This window comes from Gordionus sp. m RMFG-2023, chromosome 5, assembly GCF_954871325.1.
Source record: "Gordionus sp. m RMFG-2023 chromosome 5, tfGorSpeb1-WG-v2, whole genome shotgun sequence".
Classification (NCBI taxonomy): Eukaryota; Metazoa; Nematomorpha; class Gordioida; order Chordodea; family Parachordodidae; genus Gordionus; species Gordionus sp. m RMFG-2023.
In genome coordinates, this window is record NC_088779.1 from 31,127,656 (window position 1) to 31,147,521 (window position 19,866).

Here is a 19,866-nt window from a genome sequence, read left to right on the forward strand (position 1 = left end):
AGAAAGAAAGAAAGAAAGAAAGAAAGAAAGAAAGAAAGAAAGAAAGAAAGAAAGAAAGAAAGAAAGAAAGAAAGAAAGAAAGTGAGGATAATTTTTAACATAAATATGTCAATAGGATATTTTTTTGTTGGAATTATTTTCATTTTATAATGATTTATCGATCAATTAAATAATATTTTCCAATTTTTTATTTTTTTAAATATCAACAAATAAGTATATAAAAATATATTTTTATTAAAAAATAAATTGATTTGAGAAATATCATGGGGGGTTTTTTTTAACATTACATGAATAGGAAGTTATTAATATATTTATAAATATTAATATTTAAAATATATTTTAAAAATTAAATTAATATTTATTTTAAATATAAAAAAAAAGTGTTTAAGAATAAAAAAAAATAATAACTTCAACCTCCTGTGAAATGATCCAAAAGTGAATCTTTAGAAGGATGAATTTCTTTCAGCGATTTTATCATATTGGAATCATCATCTTTATAACCGTTTTTATCGAATTGACTTGGCTTCAGGATATTTCCATAGTCGAAAAAGTAAAAAAAATATATATGTATTTTCTTCTCTTCTCTTCTCTTCTCTTCTCTCTCTCTCTCTCTCTCTCTCTCTCTCTCTCTCTTCTCTTCTCTTCTCTTCTCTTCTCTTCTCTTCTCTTCTCTTCTCTTCTCTTCTCTTCTCTTCTCTTCTCTTCTCTTCTCTTCTCTTCTCTTCTTCTTTCTTTCTTTCTTTCATTCTTTCAATCTTATATATGTATATATACATTATTTTTAAATTTGATTTTAAATAAATATATTTTTTAAACTGAATTTCTGTATATAATTATTTATTTGAGTGAGTGTATATTTTCTAAGTTTTCATATATTATTATTAAAAAAAAAGGATTCATAATAGGTTTTAACGGGTATTTTTTTAAAAACTAAAATTAAAGACAAATAAAAAAAGAAAGAAATATGGAAAAGAAATTTCTAGAAAAATATTAGTTTTGTTAAACGGCCTTCATTTTTTAATAAGGAGATTAACCCAATTTAGCCAAAAAAACATTATGAAAGGTCTGGAAATTTAGCTCGTAGATGCCAGAAAGGATTAAGCATCTATTAGCGAAATCTCGAGACTTAGGCTGAATTCTCAACTTAAAATTGGCTAAATCTAACCGTTTAACAACACTATAAAATATGGACGAAAGGGAGAATGTAGAACGGAATACAAGATTAGGAAGCGAGGATCGGGAGATTATTCGGCGGAAGAGGGTGATCAGTTCTTTCCGTAACTAATTTTTAAAATATCTTCTTTATCTCGCAACTCCCAACTTTTTTCGTCTTCTTAGGGATCTTATTCCCTAAAATCTTTTCCTTAGATCCTCGAATACTTTATTAAAAACGTTTTTATATTTTCGATATTTATATATATAATAATCTTTACTTTTTATGGGCGCGGTTTAAAAGATAAAATAAAGTAATATTCGAATTTTATAATTTCTTTCCTTATTCAATCATTTTTTCTTTCTTTCTATTAATTAATTACCTTTATATTATCGGAATGTTCATCAAAAAATATAAAATTTTTTCTTTAGAATTTTTGGTATCAAATATTATGGCAAAATTTAATAATTCATATAAGACATACCAGGGCATAGCGGACCGGTTTTATTATAAAAAAAAATTCTTATAAAATCTATGCCCTAAATTTAATTTTTATAAAAATCAAGGGCACGTGAGACCAAATAACGGGGTACATTGGACCACCCATGAGGATCATTATAGAGTTATAGGAAATTCTCAAAATTTTTCAAATTTTAATAACAAAAATTTTTTTTTTTTATATAACAACGATATAAATGGTCCTACCTAACCCGGCCTGATCTACCCCAAAGTCCTCAGTCGGATAAAATTGATATAAAAAAAACAATAGATAATCTTATGATATAAAAACTAACACATGGGGGTAGGTTCAAACCTTCATTAGATATATCATAAGTTATATACTTAATCTTATTAGTAATAACTCCAGACAAAAATTAATCGAACAAATATTTATTTTTTTTTTTACATTTTTCGCAATAAAAAGCAAATTTTTTGAGTATACGAGTCTACGTAATATAAAATATTTTTTGGACCTGATGTATATTAGAGATCCTCAAACCCCCCCTCCCCTCCCCCTGCAGCCCGGTTCTGAGTAGGGTCTAAAAAGTTAACGAGCCGAGCCGGCTAAGATGCCCCAGGACGCTATAAGAGAGAATTGAAGTCTTATTTTGTTAAAATAATAATCATTTTCGCTTACAAATTTACTTGATTTAAATGACCCGCTAACTATAAATGAATTCAATTCATAAATACCAGAGTTGTTAAAAGATACTTTTTAAATGGGATCTAGATACGGATACATCGTCTAAAATAATATCTAGATACAGATATTTTAATCAAAAATCTATCTAGATACCGATACCACATTTTTGTATCTAGATACCTGTATCTAGATCCTTTAACAACTCTGATAAATACTAATTCTTTTTCTTTGTTTCCTAGTTTACTGCTCAAAATAAGAAATTCGTATCCTCATCATCATCGGTTATTCGTCGGGTCGGGTAATGCGACCCTGACTACAAAAAATTGAAATCGGGTTAGACCGGGCACAAATTTGAAGGGGCCCGCTCCAACAGGACCAGGACCTAAAAATTTTACCATTTGCAAAACCTACAATGTATATATCTGCAATTATTTATTATAGTATATAATTCTAAGCTCTCAGAAGAGAAGAGAAGAGAAGAGAAGAGAAGAGAAGAGAAGAGAAGAGAAGAGAAGAGAAGAGAAGAGAAGAGAAGAGAAGAACCTGGATTCATGTGCCCCATGGTCCGCTGTGAAGTCCTCACGAGAATCCGATCCACTACTTTTGGGCATAACAGTTCCTTTTTTTGTAACTCTTCAAATTTTCTGCGTCATACCTTGGGTTATGTATATATATTATGGATTAAAACATTTCTGGTGTGTGTGTGTGTACTTAATTTGGTTTTTTTTAGCAAAGCATTGTCAAAATAATTTAACATGAAAAATAAATTGAATAATAATAACATTAAAATTTTTTTATATATAATCGACTTGAAGGCGATTGTGAAATTATCTTAATTAGCGTAGCGTCCAATGATAATTTTTATCATTGTTACAATTATGTAAATGTGATAAAATGAATGCAGTTTTTAATATTTTACCAAAATATTTCATATTATTATAGCAATATAAAAGAAATTTAAATAAAGGTATAAAATAGAAGATTTTTTTTTCCAATAAAATCAGAAATCAATCGATAACAAATTCTACAATAGATAATAAAAATCTTTAACTCCATCTATTTTATGCGTAGTCATATTTTTTTTTTTTAAACATGATTATAAGTATAAATACACTAACAAAAGGCCATAGTTAGTATTGTCAAAAGGCTGGAAAATATTAGTCATTAACGTTTTTGGACATCTATTAATGACAATCTTAAGGTTTGAGTAACATTTAATTTGGTTATAATAATAATCTTAATTTAAAATTGGATAAATTTTAACCGACAAACACTACACATAGTATAAACAAAATTCGTTAACATTATAAATATTCACCTATTATAAGATAGAATCTGATATCTGGGGTAAAATTAATCTTTAACTTTGGTCCTCCTCTCATCATTAATGTTTCTAACGTCCGTTGACCATCTGATCAAACCAACACAAAGAAAAATTGAAATGCTTGGCTAAAAGTTTTTTTTAGTTATTTTGTTCGCATCAACTTTTATCTTGGCTTTTACGAACCCTCATGATTTACTTTTTTCTTTCTTTCTTTCTTTCTTTCTTTCTTTCTTTCTTTCTTTCTTTCTTTCTTTCTTTCTTTCTTTCTTTCTTTCTTTGAAAAAGAAGAACAAAAATTTCATACAATCATTCTGGTCGACCGGGCAATTACTTCTAACTCCTGTTTGGCGGTGGGAGTACATGGCGCAAGGATTCATCGAAATTAGCGGGAGTATGAAGTTATGACCACACTATCGTAATTTAAATAAAATTGGGGTGAGGGGGGGGGGGTCGAACTAATTTTTATTTGTTGAAGGGTCCTAAGTAAAATTCTTAGAAAGGGGAGGGGGGGTTTATAACTAGACTTAAAATTTTTTTTATCTGGATTGTAAAAATATTAAACAATATATGTTAAAACGATGATTTATATTTGACTCTCAAAAGTGAATTTTTTTTTACTCCTTTATAAGGATATAAAGAAAAAAAAAATTATTAATTTATTTGACTAAAAAACACTGTTAAAAAGCAAAGCTCTTCTTAACATAATTATCGAAATTTAAGATTGTATAAATATTTAAAAATTTCTCCCAAAAAAAAATATATTCTCGTTTATAAATGATGAAAATTTTTGTTTTGTTTTGTGTGTGTGTATTATAAGTTTCACGAATTTGTAATTAATTTATTTTTTAAAGAAAAAATTTTTAAAAAAAAATTTTAAGGGTTACAAAGATCAAATCAATAATGTAAATTAAGGCAATTAAAATCGTATTCAGAAAAAAACCAAAAATAATTGACAAAATAATATAAATAAGTGTATAGTGTAATGATAAATAAATAGATTAATTGATTCGTCGTTTCTTAAATAATTTATGTTAAGTTATTAGATAATTCCCTCTCCCACCACACATATTCCCCATAAATTAACTAGCTAACCGTAGCCTTTGAGTAAGACCATTTTCACTTTATGTTTCATGACCATCTTAAGCCCCGTTTTTCTAGGTCTCATTAGATGAGAGCTTATATCCTTCAGAACCATGTTTCTGAAAAATACTATTAATATATAGGGGCGGGGGTTCGGACACTTTTCGTTCCAACGTTAATAAATTTAATAATATTTACACTAATCTGGATAAATGGAACATCTTCTGAATCCTAAAGGTATGGGATACTTTAAAATTCTAATATATATTTTTATAAAAGCTATACTTTTTTTTGTTTATAATATGGCAGTGTTTTAAGCTTTATTAGTGGTTCGCCTTTAACCAGCAACTCAAATTCCAATTGGAGTGGACTAACGGTCCCATGTACACAACGTGCCCCGGTTTCCCCCTACTATTTGCTCTGTTATAAGCATTAAGTTCCCAATACCCTTTACCGTGGATTTTAGTTTTTTTCCCGTAATATTCGCGTAAAACCGTTTTTATCATCCTAGCCAGTTCTATTAGAGATTAAATCTCCTCATATCACTACCCCCCCCCTCTTATACAATCTCCCCAGACATTCACCCCAACAAAAAATAACTACAAATTGATTGGCCACAATTTCAAAAAAAAAAATCTTCTCACATTTATTTTCTTTTTTAAATTGACCAATCGGGAGCTTCTTTTGATCGGTGGCGATACAATTAAAACTAAATGCCAAATACAAAACATTTTAAAATAAAAAAAAAGTAACATGATAAATTATTCTCTTTTTTAAAAAAAAATACATATGAATTTAAACCATTAATGTAAAAAAGTAATATTCATAAAAATAAAAAGAGCCAATGATATCCAGAATGCTCCACTAGGGAATTATGTCACATTTATTCATTTTATTTTTCCCCTTACTTTTTTAATGTCGTAGTCCTAGCCAAAAAATTCATGCTCAATAAAAAAGAAAGAAAGAATTATACAAATAACATGTTTATTTGATTTTTTATGTGTTATTAATTATCATATTTTTGTAATTTTTTTGATTTTTTAAAATTATTATAAAAGTATAAGAAAAGAAAGAAAGAAAGAAAGAAAGAAAGAAAGAAAGAAAGAAAGAAAGAAAGAAAGAAAGAAAGAAAGAAAGAAAGAAAGAAAGAAAGAAAGAAAGAAAGAAAGAAAGAAAGAAAGAAAGAAAGAAAGAAAGAAAGAAAGAGAGAAAGAAAGAAAAGAAAAAACTTTTGGGGGCGAATTTGTCATTATTTAGCAAAATTACTGGTCCCCCTTCTCCCAGGGCTAAAACAACAAAAAATAAAAAATTTAGCAAAAATTTTATAAATAATTTTTGGCATAAAAAATAATATAAAAATTTAATTATTAATTAAATTTATTATAACAAATATACATCATTTTATTATATTATTTTATACATTTATTAATAAATCATTATAATATAAAAATATATAAAAAATACATATTCAATATTTAATGTAATAAATTAATAAAATAAAAATAAGAATTTTTTTATTTTGAAGATGATCACAAGTAAAAGATAAACGAACCAATAATATATAATATTATTTATATATAATAGACATAAAATTATTTGTTTTTAAATAATTGTAAGTTTACATTTTCTATATCAAATATTATTATTTATGTAAAAAAAATCACTATAAAATGATTTTTATTTTATTTTCTTTCGATTCTCTCTTCTCTTCTCTTCTCTTCTCTTCTCTTCTCTCTCTCTTCTCTTCTCTTCTCTTCTCTTCTCTTCTCTTCTTTCTTTCTTTCTTTCTTTCTTTCTTTCTTTCTTTCTTTCTTTCTTTCTTTCTTTCTTTCTTTCTTTCGGTTTAAATAATCATTTAATAAATATTTTAAAATGATAAAATGAAAATTTTAAAATGAGGTAACACCTATATTTTCAAACTTAAAAATCACAATTTAACAAATTTTTGAAAGAATAATTAGTATATTATCACGATTTTAATATATATTATTTTTTTTAAAAAAAATAAAAATGTATAAAATTATATATATAATTAGGTTTAATAAAATTAGCATATTTTTTGTAAAGATAGAAGAATTTAACTTGATTTATTAGAAATATAAAACGAATAGATTATCCGAGTTATTTCCTCGCAATCTTTCTAGACATTAATCAAATAAATAAATGAAATTCGAACCTTTAATTGATAACCTATAATTTACGTGAATATCTTGTAATTGATTTCTGTTTATATTTGTTTTAGTTTTATTCTTTAAATCTTCTGACATCGAGAGGAGATTTAAGGGTTTATATTCGGAATTGATCTCTCGCCGAGTGCCGGTTTTTAAAAACGGCTAAACTCAATCGAGCTTAAAGATTTTGCTCTTGGGACATCTATTAGCGAAAAATCTCGAGGCTTAGACAATTAGCCGGTTTTTAAAAACCGGGTTTTCAAATCTAGCAGTTTAACAACGCTACTCGCTGATAAAGATGCAACCTATTTAATATACTTTCTTTCTTTCTTTCTTTCTTTCTTTCTTTCTTTCTTTCTTTCTTTCTTTCTTTCTTTCTTTCTTTCTTTCTTTCTTTCTTTCTTTCTTTCTTTCTTTCTTTCTTTCATTCTTTCATTCTTTCTTTCTTTCTTTCTTTCTTTCTTTCTTTCTTTCTTTCTTTCTTTCTTTCTTTCTTTCTTTCTTTCTTTCTTTCATTCTTTCATTCTTTCTTTAGCGAAGATTTTTTTTTTTTTAAATTTGAACACGAAATGAATTCCAGCAAAAAAACCATTTACTCTAACGAATTTTTTAGAAACCAATTCAACCCAAGAATCTTTGTGTAATAATATTTGCCTTTTAATTCATACGAAACAACATATCTATATAAAATTAAATATAAATTTTAAGAGTAAAATTCGAAATATTTTTATGACTAAAATTGTCCCGAAATTCTCAGGATTGGCCATGCTATATTATGTGCAAGGAGACATTTCTGACTTCTTTATTCCACCCCATTAGACAACAATATAATTTACCTACATTGATCCTCAAAAACTTAATATATTTATTTCGTCATGATTCGTATAAGAACGCACGCAATTGTGAATATATATATATATTCTCCCATATATAATGTATAAATGTCCTCAACATCTTTTGATTTAAATTATATTTCTATATATAACTAGCCTTCCACCTCTTTGACTATTCTTTTAAAGATATTGTTAAAGCAATATATACACAAATATATTTATTAATATATATTATAAGGAAATTAATCGGATAAATAATATAAAATTATCAAGGATAGTGGGTTAAAATCAATGTTTTTCAACTGAGGTTTATATTTATATTTATATTATTTTTATATATTGAGTTATTAAGTTTTGGGAATTACATAACCTAAATAATCTCGTAACATTAACAATATACAATTTAAAGAAACAGTTTACGATAATTAATTTTATATTATGATTATTTATTTATGCTTTTGAATAATATATACTTTTACTTTCACTTCCCATTATTATTAAAAAAATATAAAAAAATTATTAGATTATTATTTAAATTTGAAAACGGAAATAATTTTATTTTTCCCTTGGTGTAAATAATGAAAAACTAACTTGACATATTCCTCATATTTCGCCAATATTAGAAACTCTAAGGGAGCTTGGCTTGCTTCTACTATCATATTATACATCCAAATCCGTCGTAATTATGAGAATCGCCCTTATAAACATTATCAGTGGGGCTCTTTCTAATTATTCAGGGGGCTAGAGTCCCTGAGTGTCCTACCTCCCTAGTGACCTTCACCAGTATATTAGAAATTTAGGTATTTTGGTTTAAAGTGGTGTCGTTAAACGGCTCTGATGCTAACTCAATTTTATCCAGAAAAAATAATTACGCGAGCCTAAAGATTTTGGTTCATAGATAGCAACAATGGTTTGGACATCTCCTAAGTAAAATTCTAGAGGTTTAGGGCGATATTTTTCTCACTAGAATATTGAGTAAGTCGTTTTTTAAAACCCGGCTAATCGGGTCGATTAACGGCACTAGTTTTGGGGAAGAGGAGCTTCGTTCGCTTCTTATAAATTATCGGCTGAGTATTATAGTGATCTATCTCCATTTTTTAAAAAAAAATATTCAGTAGAGCATTTAATAAAAAAGGTATTATCTTATATTTTAAAAATAAGATATCACCAATGTAGTAATGCAAAAAGGGATTATTCTCAATCATATTTTTAACATTTATAATATTGCGGAAGAATTCGCTAATTAAAAAAATAAAATTTTGCTGAAACGTGGATATAGAACATTATAATACTCAGCCGACCCTTATTATAGCAGTTTTTATAATAAATAATACATATAAACCTTTTCTTCTTTTATTTTTGCAAACAGCAGAAAGATTTAGTCGATGAACGCCTATCACTATCTAATCAATCCTTGTCATATTATGACAAAACAGAACAGGAAAATATTTCGGAGTTGGAGTTTGAGTTAGAGGAAAAATTGCTAAATTTGACCCTAAACTACTTGAAGGAACATCCCCTCTCAACCAAAAATGCCAATATAATCCCATCATTATCGCCTTCGAATAACGGGTACGCCGTCAATCGCAAGAGAAAGCACGGAATCAACGCTAAAACTACTGAAAACATGTTGGGCGGCTGGAGCCCCTGTTCCTTTCCTTGCGGAATCGGGGTTTCCTACAGGCTCCGAAATTGCGATACAAACGAGATCGAATCCAATGCTTGCCAAAGATATATGGTGGATTACAAGCTTTGCAATACTAAAGTAATAATATAAGATTGACCGAACTTTTAAGAGTTAAGTTGACTATGGTTAATGATATTGCTTAATTTTTTACAACAGTTTTTTTATATTTCATTTGTAATCACATAATCTGTTAAGTTTGACAGGTTATTAACAACCAATCCAAACCCCCCTTAACCCCCATACCTCCCGAACCTTTTAAATAATCCTAAAACCCATAGCTCTCTAACCTTTAATCCTACTCCCTATAAATTGTTCCATCTAACTTAATAAATTCTCCCGCGTAACATTTAAATATACATTAAAACACTTAAAATGAAATTATAATTATTGTAAGCCATGTAAAGAGATGAAGTCCGATTTTAGATATCTGCAATGCCAAAGCTTCGATAAGATTCCATACAGAAACCAATTTTTCAATTGGATTCCATTTCCCAACCTACAAAATCCGTGTTCCCTAACATGTCAGGCCAAAGGTCACGAGTTCGTTGTCGTGTTTTCGTCGAAAGTTCTAGACGGTTCTAGGTGCACCAATGACACCCTCGATGTCTGCATCAACGGAAAATGCAGAGTAAGATTCGTTAATATGATTTTTTTTCCCTAAAGACCAAAGGCACAACAAAAGATTCAGCTGTATAGAATTTTTCTCGGAGGGCTTCTTCTAATAAAGATCCCCTGGTAGCCATATAGATATTAAGCAATGCTGCTTATTGCTGGAAAACTGCGCTACAAATTAGAATCTTTATAAAGCAATTATAATAATCAATATTTCATGAGTGCGATCTAGAATAATTACTTTATATTTTTTTGGCGGGGTTTTTTTTTTCTGTTCGAAAATATAATATAATTATATTTTTTTTAAAAAAAAAAAAATTCCGCCAAAAGGATCGTAAATATTTTTTAAAAAATAAATTTCATATTAAAAAAATGATATATTTTTTTTTTATCGGCGAATTATTGACCTCCAATTAAAAAAGAAAATTAAAATAACCCCACAAGGAAAAAACTATAAATTTTGCCAACATTTATTAAAATTATTATAAGTAAAAGATAGTTTATATTTATGGATAAATTTTGTGTAAAGAGTTTACTTTATTTGTTTATCTTGAAGTAGATGGCTTGAAGGGAGTGGCCCAAGATTAGAAGAATTTATTTATTGGTCAGCTAGGACCCATAATCTCTGATCGATTCTGTATAGTGAGGCTTGGACAACGTCTACAAGATAGGAAAGAAATATGGGTATCATGCCTGGGAATTAGAGAATTGCCCTCCCCCCCCCTACACAAGATATATAGAAACAAAGTTCCTAACACTATACATAAATTCTGAGCTTTTTGGGGGGAAGGAAGGATAAATGGATTTAAATCTTTAGACGGAACAACTCCCGCCCTTTATGGCGGCCTTTTAATCGACTTCCAGAAGATATTCACACAACTTTTCTAAAATAAAAACGTTTAAACGAATTCGAATATACTATAGTTACCCATTGATTCCTTCGCTCCTGAATATATATATAAAATTTAATAACAAAACGAAAAATGACGTAGTTAGTTGGATGCGATATGAAATTAGGTTCCTCTAAAAAGGTTGACTCGTGCGGCGTATGCGGTGGCGATAATTCCAAGTGCAATCATGCTCAATATTATTGGGAGGAAACCGATTTTTCTGCCTGTTCAGCTTCCTGCGCTGGAGGTTTAAAAAATATTTCTTGGATATTCTACAGATAAATTTGATGTGTTGTCAATCGTTATATTGTAACGATGCGTTCATTAAAAAAGTGCGCTTCAATGAAAACAGCTGGGGACGCCATTTTTGATTACCCATATCATTTACTTATTTCCTATGTCTGAGGCAAACTTTTATTAAGGAATTGCCTGATCATAGAGATAATAAGGAACTGAGTTATAAATTTTAATAGTAGTTTTTAACATGAGAATAATTACTATATGGGTTACCAACATGGCGAGTCCAGCTGATTTTGCATTCAGCGACGATTTCTATGCATTATTATGAAATGCATCGCTAGTCTAGGTATTGGTTGTTAATTATTTTTATAAATTGTATCCTCGTAACCACCCCCTTCCCCTCCTCATTCAAGGCTATCAAATGACGTCTTCATTTTGCAAAATGCTGGAGCCCGCTAAGATCGTTCCTAACTTTTTCTGCGAACCCAGATCTCGGCCTGCACCCAAGATCAGAACGTGTTCCGAACACCATTGCCCTCCTAAGTTAATACAGATACAATTTTTTTATATTTTATTCAATTTCTTTTTTAAAAAATCTATATATCCATTTCTATACACTCTTCATTTCCCCTAAGATCTCTTGCAAAAATAGATTATATTATTCAAATTTTAACTATAATATAAACACACGCCACCAAAAAAAAACGTTAATAGGCCCTCGTGGATTTAATGTTGTCAAGGCCGCATTCCTAGTGGATCCCGACACGATTTAACAGCTGATCGATTCTTAAAATATGTTTATGAGATCAATTTTTTTTTAAAATAACATTAACATGATAATAACGTAAGAAATATTGGTTTTAATAAAGAAAAATTGATTCTCATAAACCGATTTTAAAAATCGACCAGCTGTTAATTCCTGTCGGATCGGGTCCACTAGGAATGCGGCCTAAAAGGCTCGATTCGAGCCTACGTAGACCTGAAGATTTTGCTAACAGATGGTACAGAGGTCTAGACAATCTATCAGCGAAATCTCGAGGCTTAGGGCATATTGAATTAGCGGTTTTAAAAAGCCGCCTCAAAACGAGCCAGCGGATTTATATTTGCTGCTTTATTAGAAAAAAAATATTTCTAATGTTCATATTTCCCAAATAAAACTGAATTGAACCATTTTAATAAGCGTTCAGATCTAGAGGTCTGTACCGCTTACGCCTGCTCATACTTCGAAATGGGCATGGTCGGGTTTTTTTAAAAAAAATAATTTTCAACGTTGAGCGGGTGGCGGACGGGTTGATAAAGTTTTTTAAAGTAATGGGCGGGCATAATTTAGATTACTTTCCAGGCGGAAATGAGCTGAAACCTGATTCAGATATTATAAAAATCGTTCAGATAGCATCACTAGTCACGTGAAAACAATACTAAATTCTATTCGCTATAACTAATAATACGTGATACCCTTATAATATGATTTAACAAAAATAATATGATTCATTTTTTCTACCAAAGATGGTACAGCGATGATTGGTCAAAATGCCCCGATAAATGTGGTATTTTTAAACAAAGTCGCCGAGTCTACTGTGGTCAGGAACTAAAAAATAACAGTTTGATTGATATTAACGCCAAATATTGCGCGAGTCCCGCTCCCGGAACTACAAGACAGTGTCCAGTCAAGAAGTGTTCCTATTGGAAGTCCGGGCGATGGTCTCAAGTAACGATGACTATCTATATTTTATCTTCCGCAATGTTTTTTAAAGAATATATATATATGTGAATAGGCATTTAAATTTAAAATGTAAAAAAAAAATAGGATTAATCTAGAACTTAAATATTATTTTTCAGTGTTCAGTTACATGTGGTTATGGTGTAAGAACCTTAGAACTTCGATGCATAGGAACTAACGGAAGATTTAGTACCGATTGCAAAGATGAAGAGAGGCCTAAACACGTGGAAAGATGCTTTGTCGGTGCATGCCCCGATCCCAATCAAGATATTACAACCTCTGCACGTATATCATAATATCCAGCTTTATTTTAGGACATATTGTTGAAATGACCTTACGATTCGACACGAATTTTCAAAATTTCTTTATTTTTTTAATAATCTTGATCAGGGAAAATAAAATCTATGTAGGGCTCGGTCCGGTTTATTTTTAGCCCCCCCCCGCCCCAACCCGTTAACTGTTAATTATACAATCTTTAATAAAATTCTTCATAAAACAGGTGTTTCCACTACCCATAGCTACAATTCTCTGGCCAAAGATGAACCGAATTCAGAGCTAAACTCCGCCATTTATAAGCTCGATAGTTTGGATATTAAGAGCAAAATTGATCGGCACAACGAATTGATCGAAAACAACGGCATATTGAAAAATATCGTAGAAAATGGAATTGACGATCCTCATAAACAATCTTTGAATGCTGACAATGCTAAACAATCACATGGTTCGCACGCATCAAAGTTATTTCGGAACATTTTGTTTAGTCAGACATTTTTGAGACCACGGACCAAACAGGGACAGATTGGGCAACCCCCCTCGAACCCGGGGTCATATGGACCCAGGGTGATTAAAAATTCGCCTCCGATTAAGTTCCCGCTATATGAATTTATATCTTCTGCTAAATAGAGTTTAGAATTCCTGAACCCTAAGACCCTAATTTGGGTTCACAGCCCTTAACTTAAAATTTAAATTCATTTTAAGAAATAAATGTCAAAATTTTTTTAAATTTATTCTAAAGTATTTTTTTTTTAAATATAAAATCAAATATGTGTGTTCGCGACAAACAATGACGTCATGTCTCAAATTAAATAAAAAATATGTCCGTCTTCCGCCAATAAATTTGATTGGTTTAAATTGTAACTGTATCCGTAAAAGCTTGTTATATTTGTTTAGACCGGATTTCAGGTTCAATAACCTTTTTTTTTTATCGAAATATTATTTAATTATTTAATTTTTATACTACTACTAAATTTAAAAAAAATATATGATAGATACGTTGTCTCTGATTGGAGCGAATGTAGTAAACCATGTGGAATGCTAGGGAGCAGGCGCACTAGAACTGTTAAATGTAAAGTGTATTACCCTTACACGCAAATAATGGTAGAAGTCCCCGAAGACCAATGTAGAGGTTTATTACATCGCATTGGCCTTCCTTCTTTCTTTCTTTCTTTCTTTCTTTCTTTCTTTCTTTCTTTCTTTCTTTCTTTCTTTCTTTCTTTCTTTCTTTCTTCCTTTCTTTCTTTCTTTCGAGATCTCGAGGCTTAGGCACTATTTTTTCTGACTGAAATGTTGAGTTAGCTATGAGGCGTCTAACAAACACTCCATCGCACTAAATTAAGAAGTCTAAGTTTTTAATGAGTGAGAAGGAAAAAAATAATAATTCTAATGAAGCCTGTCAAAATCTATCGAAAGGAAGATCTTAATTTTTAGCAATATATATATATATGAGTAAAAGTGGGGTGGGGGTTAGGGGGTTTAATTTTTTTAAAAAATATTTTATATTTATATTGAACAATTCCTTATTAGGAGTGTTTAAACCACCATCGCAAGAGAACTGCGACCTAAGGAAATGCAGTGAAGGAGCGGAAGCCAGAGATCCTAGCAATAAGCTTCTGCTAAATGCTCCTATGGAAAGTGCGCAGGCAACGAAAATCGCAGAGCCAGAACCACCGAAAGATGTCTTCTTATGGAAGTACAGGGGTTTCGCGACATGTTCTGCCAAATGTTTGGGGGGTAAAAAAATTTTATGCTTGCCCGCATAAATTTAAACATAATTTAAAAAAAAACCTATAGGAATACAGGACTCCATAATATTATGCGTTCGAGAAAAAGATGGGCAGGTGTCATCCGATGACAACTGCGATTCGACTCGCAGACCCCCGCCTTTTCAGAGGACTTGTAATGAACACGCATGCCCACCCAGGTACCTTTAATTTCTCAGCTTATTAAATCATCTTAATAAATGCTCAGCTGATTATAATTTTGCCCAATTCAAATCTATTTTAAAACAATTTCTTTTTTCGGATAATTGATAACAGCTGATTTCATTATTCAAATCAATCCAAATTTCTAAATATCTTATTAAATCGAAATTGATAGATGGGAAATATCAACTTTTTCCGAATGTTCTCACACATGCGGAGGTGGGATAAGCATTAGAAGTGTAAGGTGTTTGCATCAAACTGCCAACGGAAAGGACAATATCTATGTGGTTCCGCCGGAAATGTGTCCAGAACCTAGACCAGAATCCAAGATGACCTGCAATGCTATTGATTGTCCCCCATTTTGGGCTGTGGGAAATTGGTCTCAAGTAAAGTTCCATTTTAAGAAAAAAAAAATGAATGAAAAAGATAAACCATAAACCCCTAGAGGAAATATGTATAATCACGTCATTATTTTTTTTAAAATTGCTAAACCACACCGTATTTATAAATATTATATAATAAAATAATAATTTATAACTAATCACAAGTGCACTAAGACATGTACTGAGGGATTCAGGAAAAGGCCGGTTTATTGTCAGCAGGTTACGGCGAAAGGACACATAACGTACATGGCGGACGAGGGTGAATGTCTTATTACATCCAAAAAGCCGGATTCCATAAGAGAATGTAAGGCTGAACTTATTCCAGAAGAAGAGGCCTACTGCGATTATATGAAGAATTCTCCCCTTTTCAAGAATAGTTACAGTAAGAACATGGTACCTAAGACGCTAGATTTTAATCCCCTCACACTTATACCCCTAATCGCCTCGAACGGAAAGTCCTACGACAAGATTTTTAAGAAGTATCTTGAAAAGGTTACTCCTACTGCAACGCCTTTAAGAGGTACCATAGTCGGTGCGTTGCGTAAAGAAAAAGTCGATTCTAATGTGACAACTTCCGGTGATTCCGATAAACAGGACGATAACGATCTCGACGAAGAAGACGAGGAAAACGAAGAAGATGATATTGAGGGTGGTAATAATGGCGCTATAAATGATGAGCAATCGCCAAACGAGAGAAAGTTCGAAAGAGACAGTGCTTTTCAATATGTAAGCCTGCTAGTTCCTGGCGACAAAATTTCTCAAACGGCGGCATCCCAAATTAATGCCGTCAAAAGTCCCAAAAAATTTGTCGGGGCTGTCAACAAAACCAAACCCAAATTCGATAAGATGACGGTTAGATTAAAATCTCCAAGAGGCGAATTGCTAGTTCCTAGAGGTAGGTTAAACCCAAAAAGAATGATTAATTTATTTAATGTTTTTTTTTATATTATTCCTCTAGGAATCTTTCTCAAATTGAAATGCAAATCTAGACTTGACAGATCGCTCGAACCCGTGATATGGTACAAGGATAGAAAGAATATGACGGCTAAATGGCAGATGAGATTGAAGAATATAAAATTGGGCTCCAAAGTTCCCAGGGTGTCCATCTCGAAATTCGGCGTGCTCAAAATCAGGTCGGTTAAACTGAGAGACAGGGGCCGTTACGTATGTAAAATAGCGGATATCAAAAAAACGGTAGTGGTTAAGGTGATCAAGGCCAACAAAACGAATAAATCCCGAGACGGTATCAGGAATAAACCGCAAAATGACGAGGCGATTTCGGAAGATGAGGAATTGGACGAATCGGATTACAGAGATGACAGGGTAATAAATAATTTAATCGGAATGCGTCTAGGTGCTGCTTTTTAAAATTAAAATCCACTGTCCTTAAGATAATTACTATCTTCAGAAGCCTAAATTTCTAATATAGATATCTTAAGTAAAAACATGAGGCCTATATTTATATTAAAAATGGATGTTAAATACTTAGATATTTTATCGCGCCATTTAAATTACACGCTAATTAATATATGTATATCTAAAGTATCTGTCAGAGTTTTGGAACGAATACAAGGATGAGCCAAGCCTCTTAACAGATCGCAAGAGCTCAGAAATGATAAATCAATTAGAAAGGGACATTTCCACCACTTACAAATTTACGACGTCTTCCGATTCCCACGTGACTACTTATCCTAAATTTATCGAGTACCCTGAACTCCTAACATTCGCTAAAGGTGGCAAAGCAAATCTAACGGAGGCCACTGAATACAGAAGCATGTATGAAGAGGAGAGTTATTACGACAATCTAGCATATTCCACCGCGAATTCGAGATCCACACCAACAATATTTGTGCCAAAGATCCCACTTACAAATTTGCTAAACAATAATATCATTGTAAGTACATCGAGCACTGCCTCTAAAAATTCTGCGATATTGACACTCTCGAAAATAATATTGCCCGCGAAAAATAACAGTACAGCAGCCGATAGATCGGGAGACGACGTAAAAGGTCTTGACGTCAACTCAAACGCGTACGACGAATTGAGCCCTTCCCACTTATATTGGCAAAGTTACGGGTGGACTAAATGTTCCCAATCATGCGGTTCCCGCGGAATACAGATTCAGGTCAGTCTCTGTCATCGTAAATTAGTCATCGAAAAGGAACCATCAATTATGGTGCACGGCGATGACGGATTAACTAGTGACGTTCAAATGTTTGCCAAAAGACGGAAGGAACTGAATCGTAAGATGAGCGAAGATGGTAGCTCACACGTGATAAGAAAAAACGAATATGGTGAGCACGATAATAGGATTGACCCTTTGGATATCGATAATGATAATAACATTATATCTCGCGTCAATAGGGATAATCGCTTCGAGGAAGATTCCCTGTACAAAATAATTAGCGATGAGTATTGCCAAAAGGCTGGCTTAGTTAAGCCTCCAAAGTTTAGGCGTTGCGGTAGCGAAGAATGTCCAATCTGGAGATATGGTCTTTGGCAAGAGGTCAGGATCCAAATTTTTATAATTCAATTTTTTTTCTTTTCTTTTTTTAAATATGATTCAGCCAGAGATACAACAAAGAGTTTATTAGGGAAATATTATGAATCTTCGGGTATTAAGCCATTGAGCCAATTATATTTTACCATAATTCTTTTCCTTTGTTCAATCTCCGGGGGGAACGACTAATATCGTACAACCAATCATCGACGAGGTTAAGGTGTATAGATATGGAGTCTCCAATCATCAACTAGGTTAGGATTAAGTAGAGATATGGAATAACCAATCATCCACAAGGTTAGGGTTAGGTTGAGCTTATTAATTATTTAATCCTAAACTATATTACAAAGTTCATTTTTAAAATTCATATATTCATTACACGCATATCAAGTGTAAAGAATCTCCTTGCGAAAATTTTAATATTGCGGTACAAGAGCGAAAAGTATTTTGCGCTTATTCCAACGGTTCCTATGCCCCTCGTTCTGCGTATGACTCCTCCGGCTGTAGAATGATTGAAAGACCTGTTATGAGGAAAGAATGCTTTAATGAGAGATGCAAAGCTGAATGGATAGCTTCAACCTGGAGTCAGGTATATAGAATTTAGTTGTAATACGACTGCGCAATACCTTAAACGGTTGGGTTCTATTCAATTTAGTCACGTGCAAATAGCGAAGCACATTTTTGAACAATTGTTGAACCAATGTTGTGAACTAAGAAGACAATGTCATTTAGGGATCGGTATATCCGCCTATAAATCTTTAAGCCATGCCGGATATTTACTTTCGATAAAATTTTCCGACCCGGCCCAACTCGACCCGAATTTATTCGAACATAGAAATTAATTAATTTTTTTTTTTTTTGATAAAGTTTTAGAAAGAACAACGAAACATGAACAACGTTCATGAACGTGAACGCGTTCGATTTTTGTCTATGACGCGTTAAAACGAACGCGTTCCATTTTTTTTAAAGAAATGTTTACAGCACTGTATCTAACAGATATATATATTTTTTTAAAAAAGTAACTTTATTGTATAGGGGACTGATCGATGATCATATTTTTAAGGTATGTATAATCTAGGATTTTATTGTAAGGGAATAAAGGCAACATCAGAAAATTGAACACATATTTTAAAATAATAGTGTTCAAAAACCTGTGGATACGTAGGAATCAAAACACGGGTATTGCACTGCGTTTGGTACAACAGCACTAAATCCGCGGGTAGCCATTGCATCGACAAACCTAGGCCCGAAACTGTCATGTCCTGCGAAAATATCGTCCCATGTCCCGAAGGCAATACTAATACAAATTTATCTAATATTCTTTGATCATGATAATATTTAAGAATTTGTTAACATAAGAACAACTTTATAAATAATGGCTATTACTATCAATTATCTTAAATTAAGAAACAAAAATTGATTATAAAATTTAGACCGCGACGTTCTATAAGTTTTAAAAAAATTACTTAGATCTTTAGTTCTATAAAACGAAATTATATTTGGCGGGAATTTTTTTTTTATACAGTGAAATCTCCCGATGAATGCCGTGATCTGTCCAATTATTGTCGCGCAGTTAAAGAAATGCATTTATGTCACAGACCGGAGTACAAGGACAGAAGATGCTGCCTTACATGTTCTACGTCTTCTACACAGTACCCGTATTTTCTTTAAAACAAAGTTAACTGATACAGCTGGGGAAATGAGTTGTAACCAATAGAATCTATCTTCAAAAGCATTTATTTTCAACCAAATCAAGAAGTCATTTATCAATTTGTAATATTTTATATAAAAATACATTATTTTTTTTTTTGAAAAATATCATCCTAGTGCCAATGTTTGTTACATTGTATATATTATAATACCAAAAAATTATTTCAATAAATATCAATCATATGTTAAAGTCATTTGTATTTTAATATCTATGTTAG

At 31.4% G+C, this 19,866-nt stretch overlaps 1 protein-coding gene across 1 annotated transcript; it reads left to right on the forward strand.

The window, feature by feature from the left end:
* The first annotated feature begins 407 nt into the window (after positions 1-407).
* On the forward strand, positions 408-19,790 carry LOC135929611 (uncharacterized). The gene is made up of 19 exons (XM_065466275.1): positions 408-550; positions 9,075-9,470; positions 9,787-10,020; positions 10,997-11,141; positions 11,548-11,677; positions 12,641-12,842; positions 12,974-13,139; positions 13,354-13,591; positions 14,007-14,036; positions 14,123-14,259; positions 14,658-14,864; positions 14,925-15,054; positions 15,231-15,441; positions 15,604-16,333; positions 16,397-16,761; positions 16,982-17,944; positions 18,330-18,527; positions 19,079-19,229; positions 19,464-19,790. Exons 1-19 carry the CDS (start codon positions 452-454, stop codon positions 19,607-19,609), a joined length of 4,878 nt encoding a protein of 1,625 aa, XP_065322347.1. The 5' UTR covers positions 408-451; the 3' UTR covers positions 19,610-19,790.
* Positions 19,791-19,866: the final 76 nt, after the last annotated feature.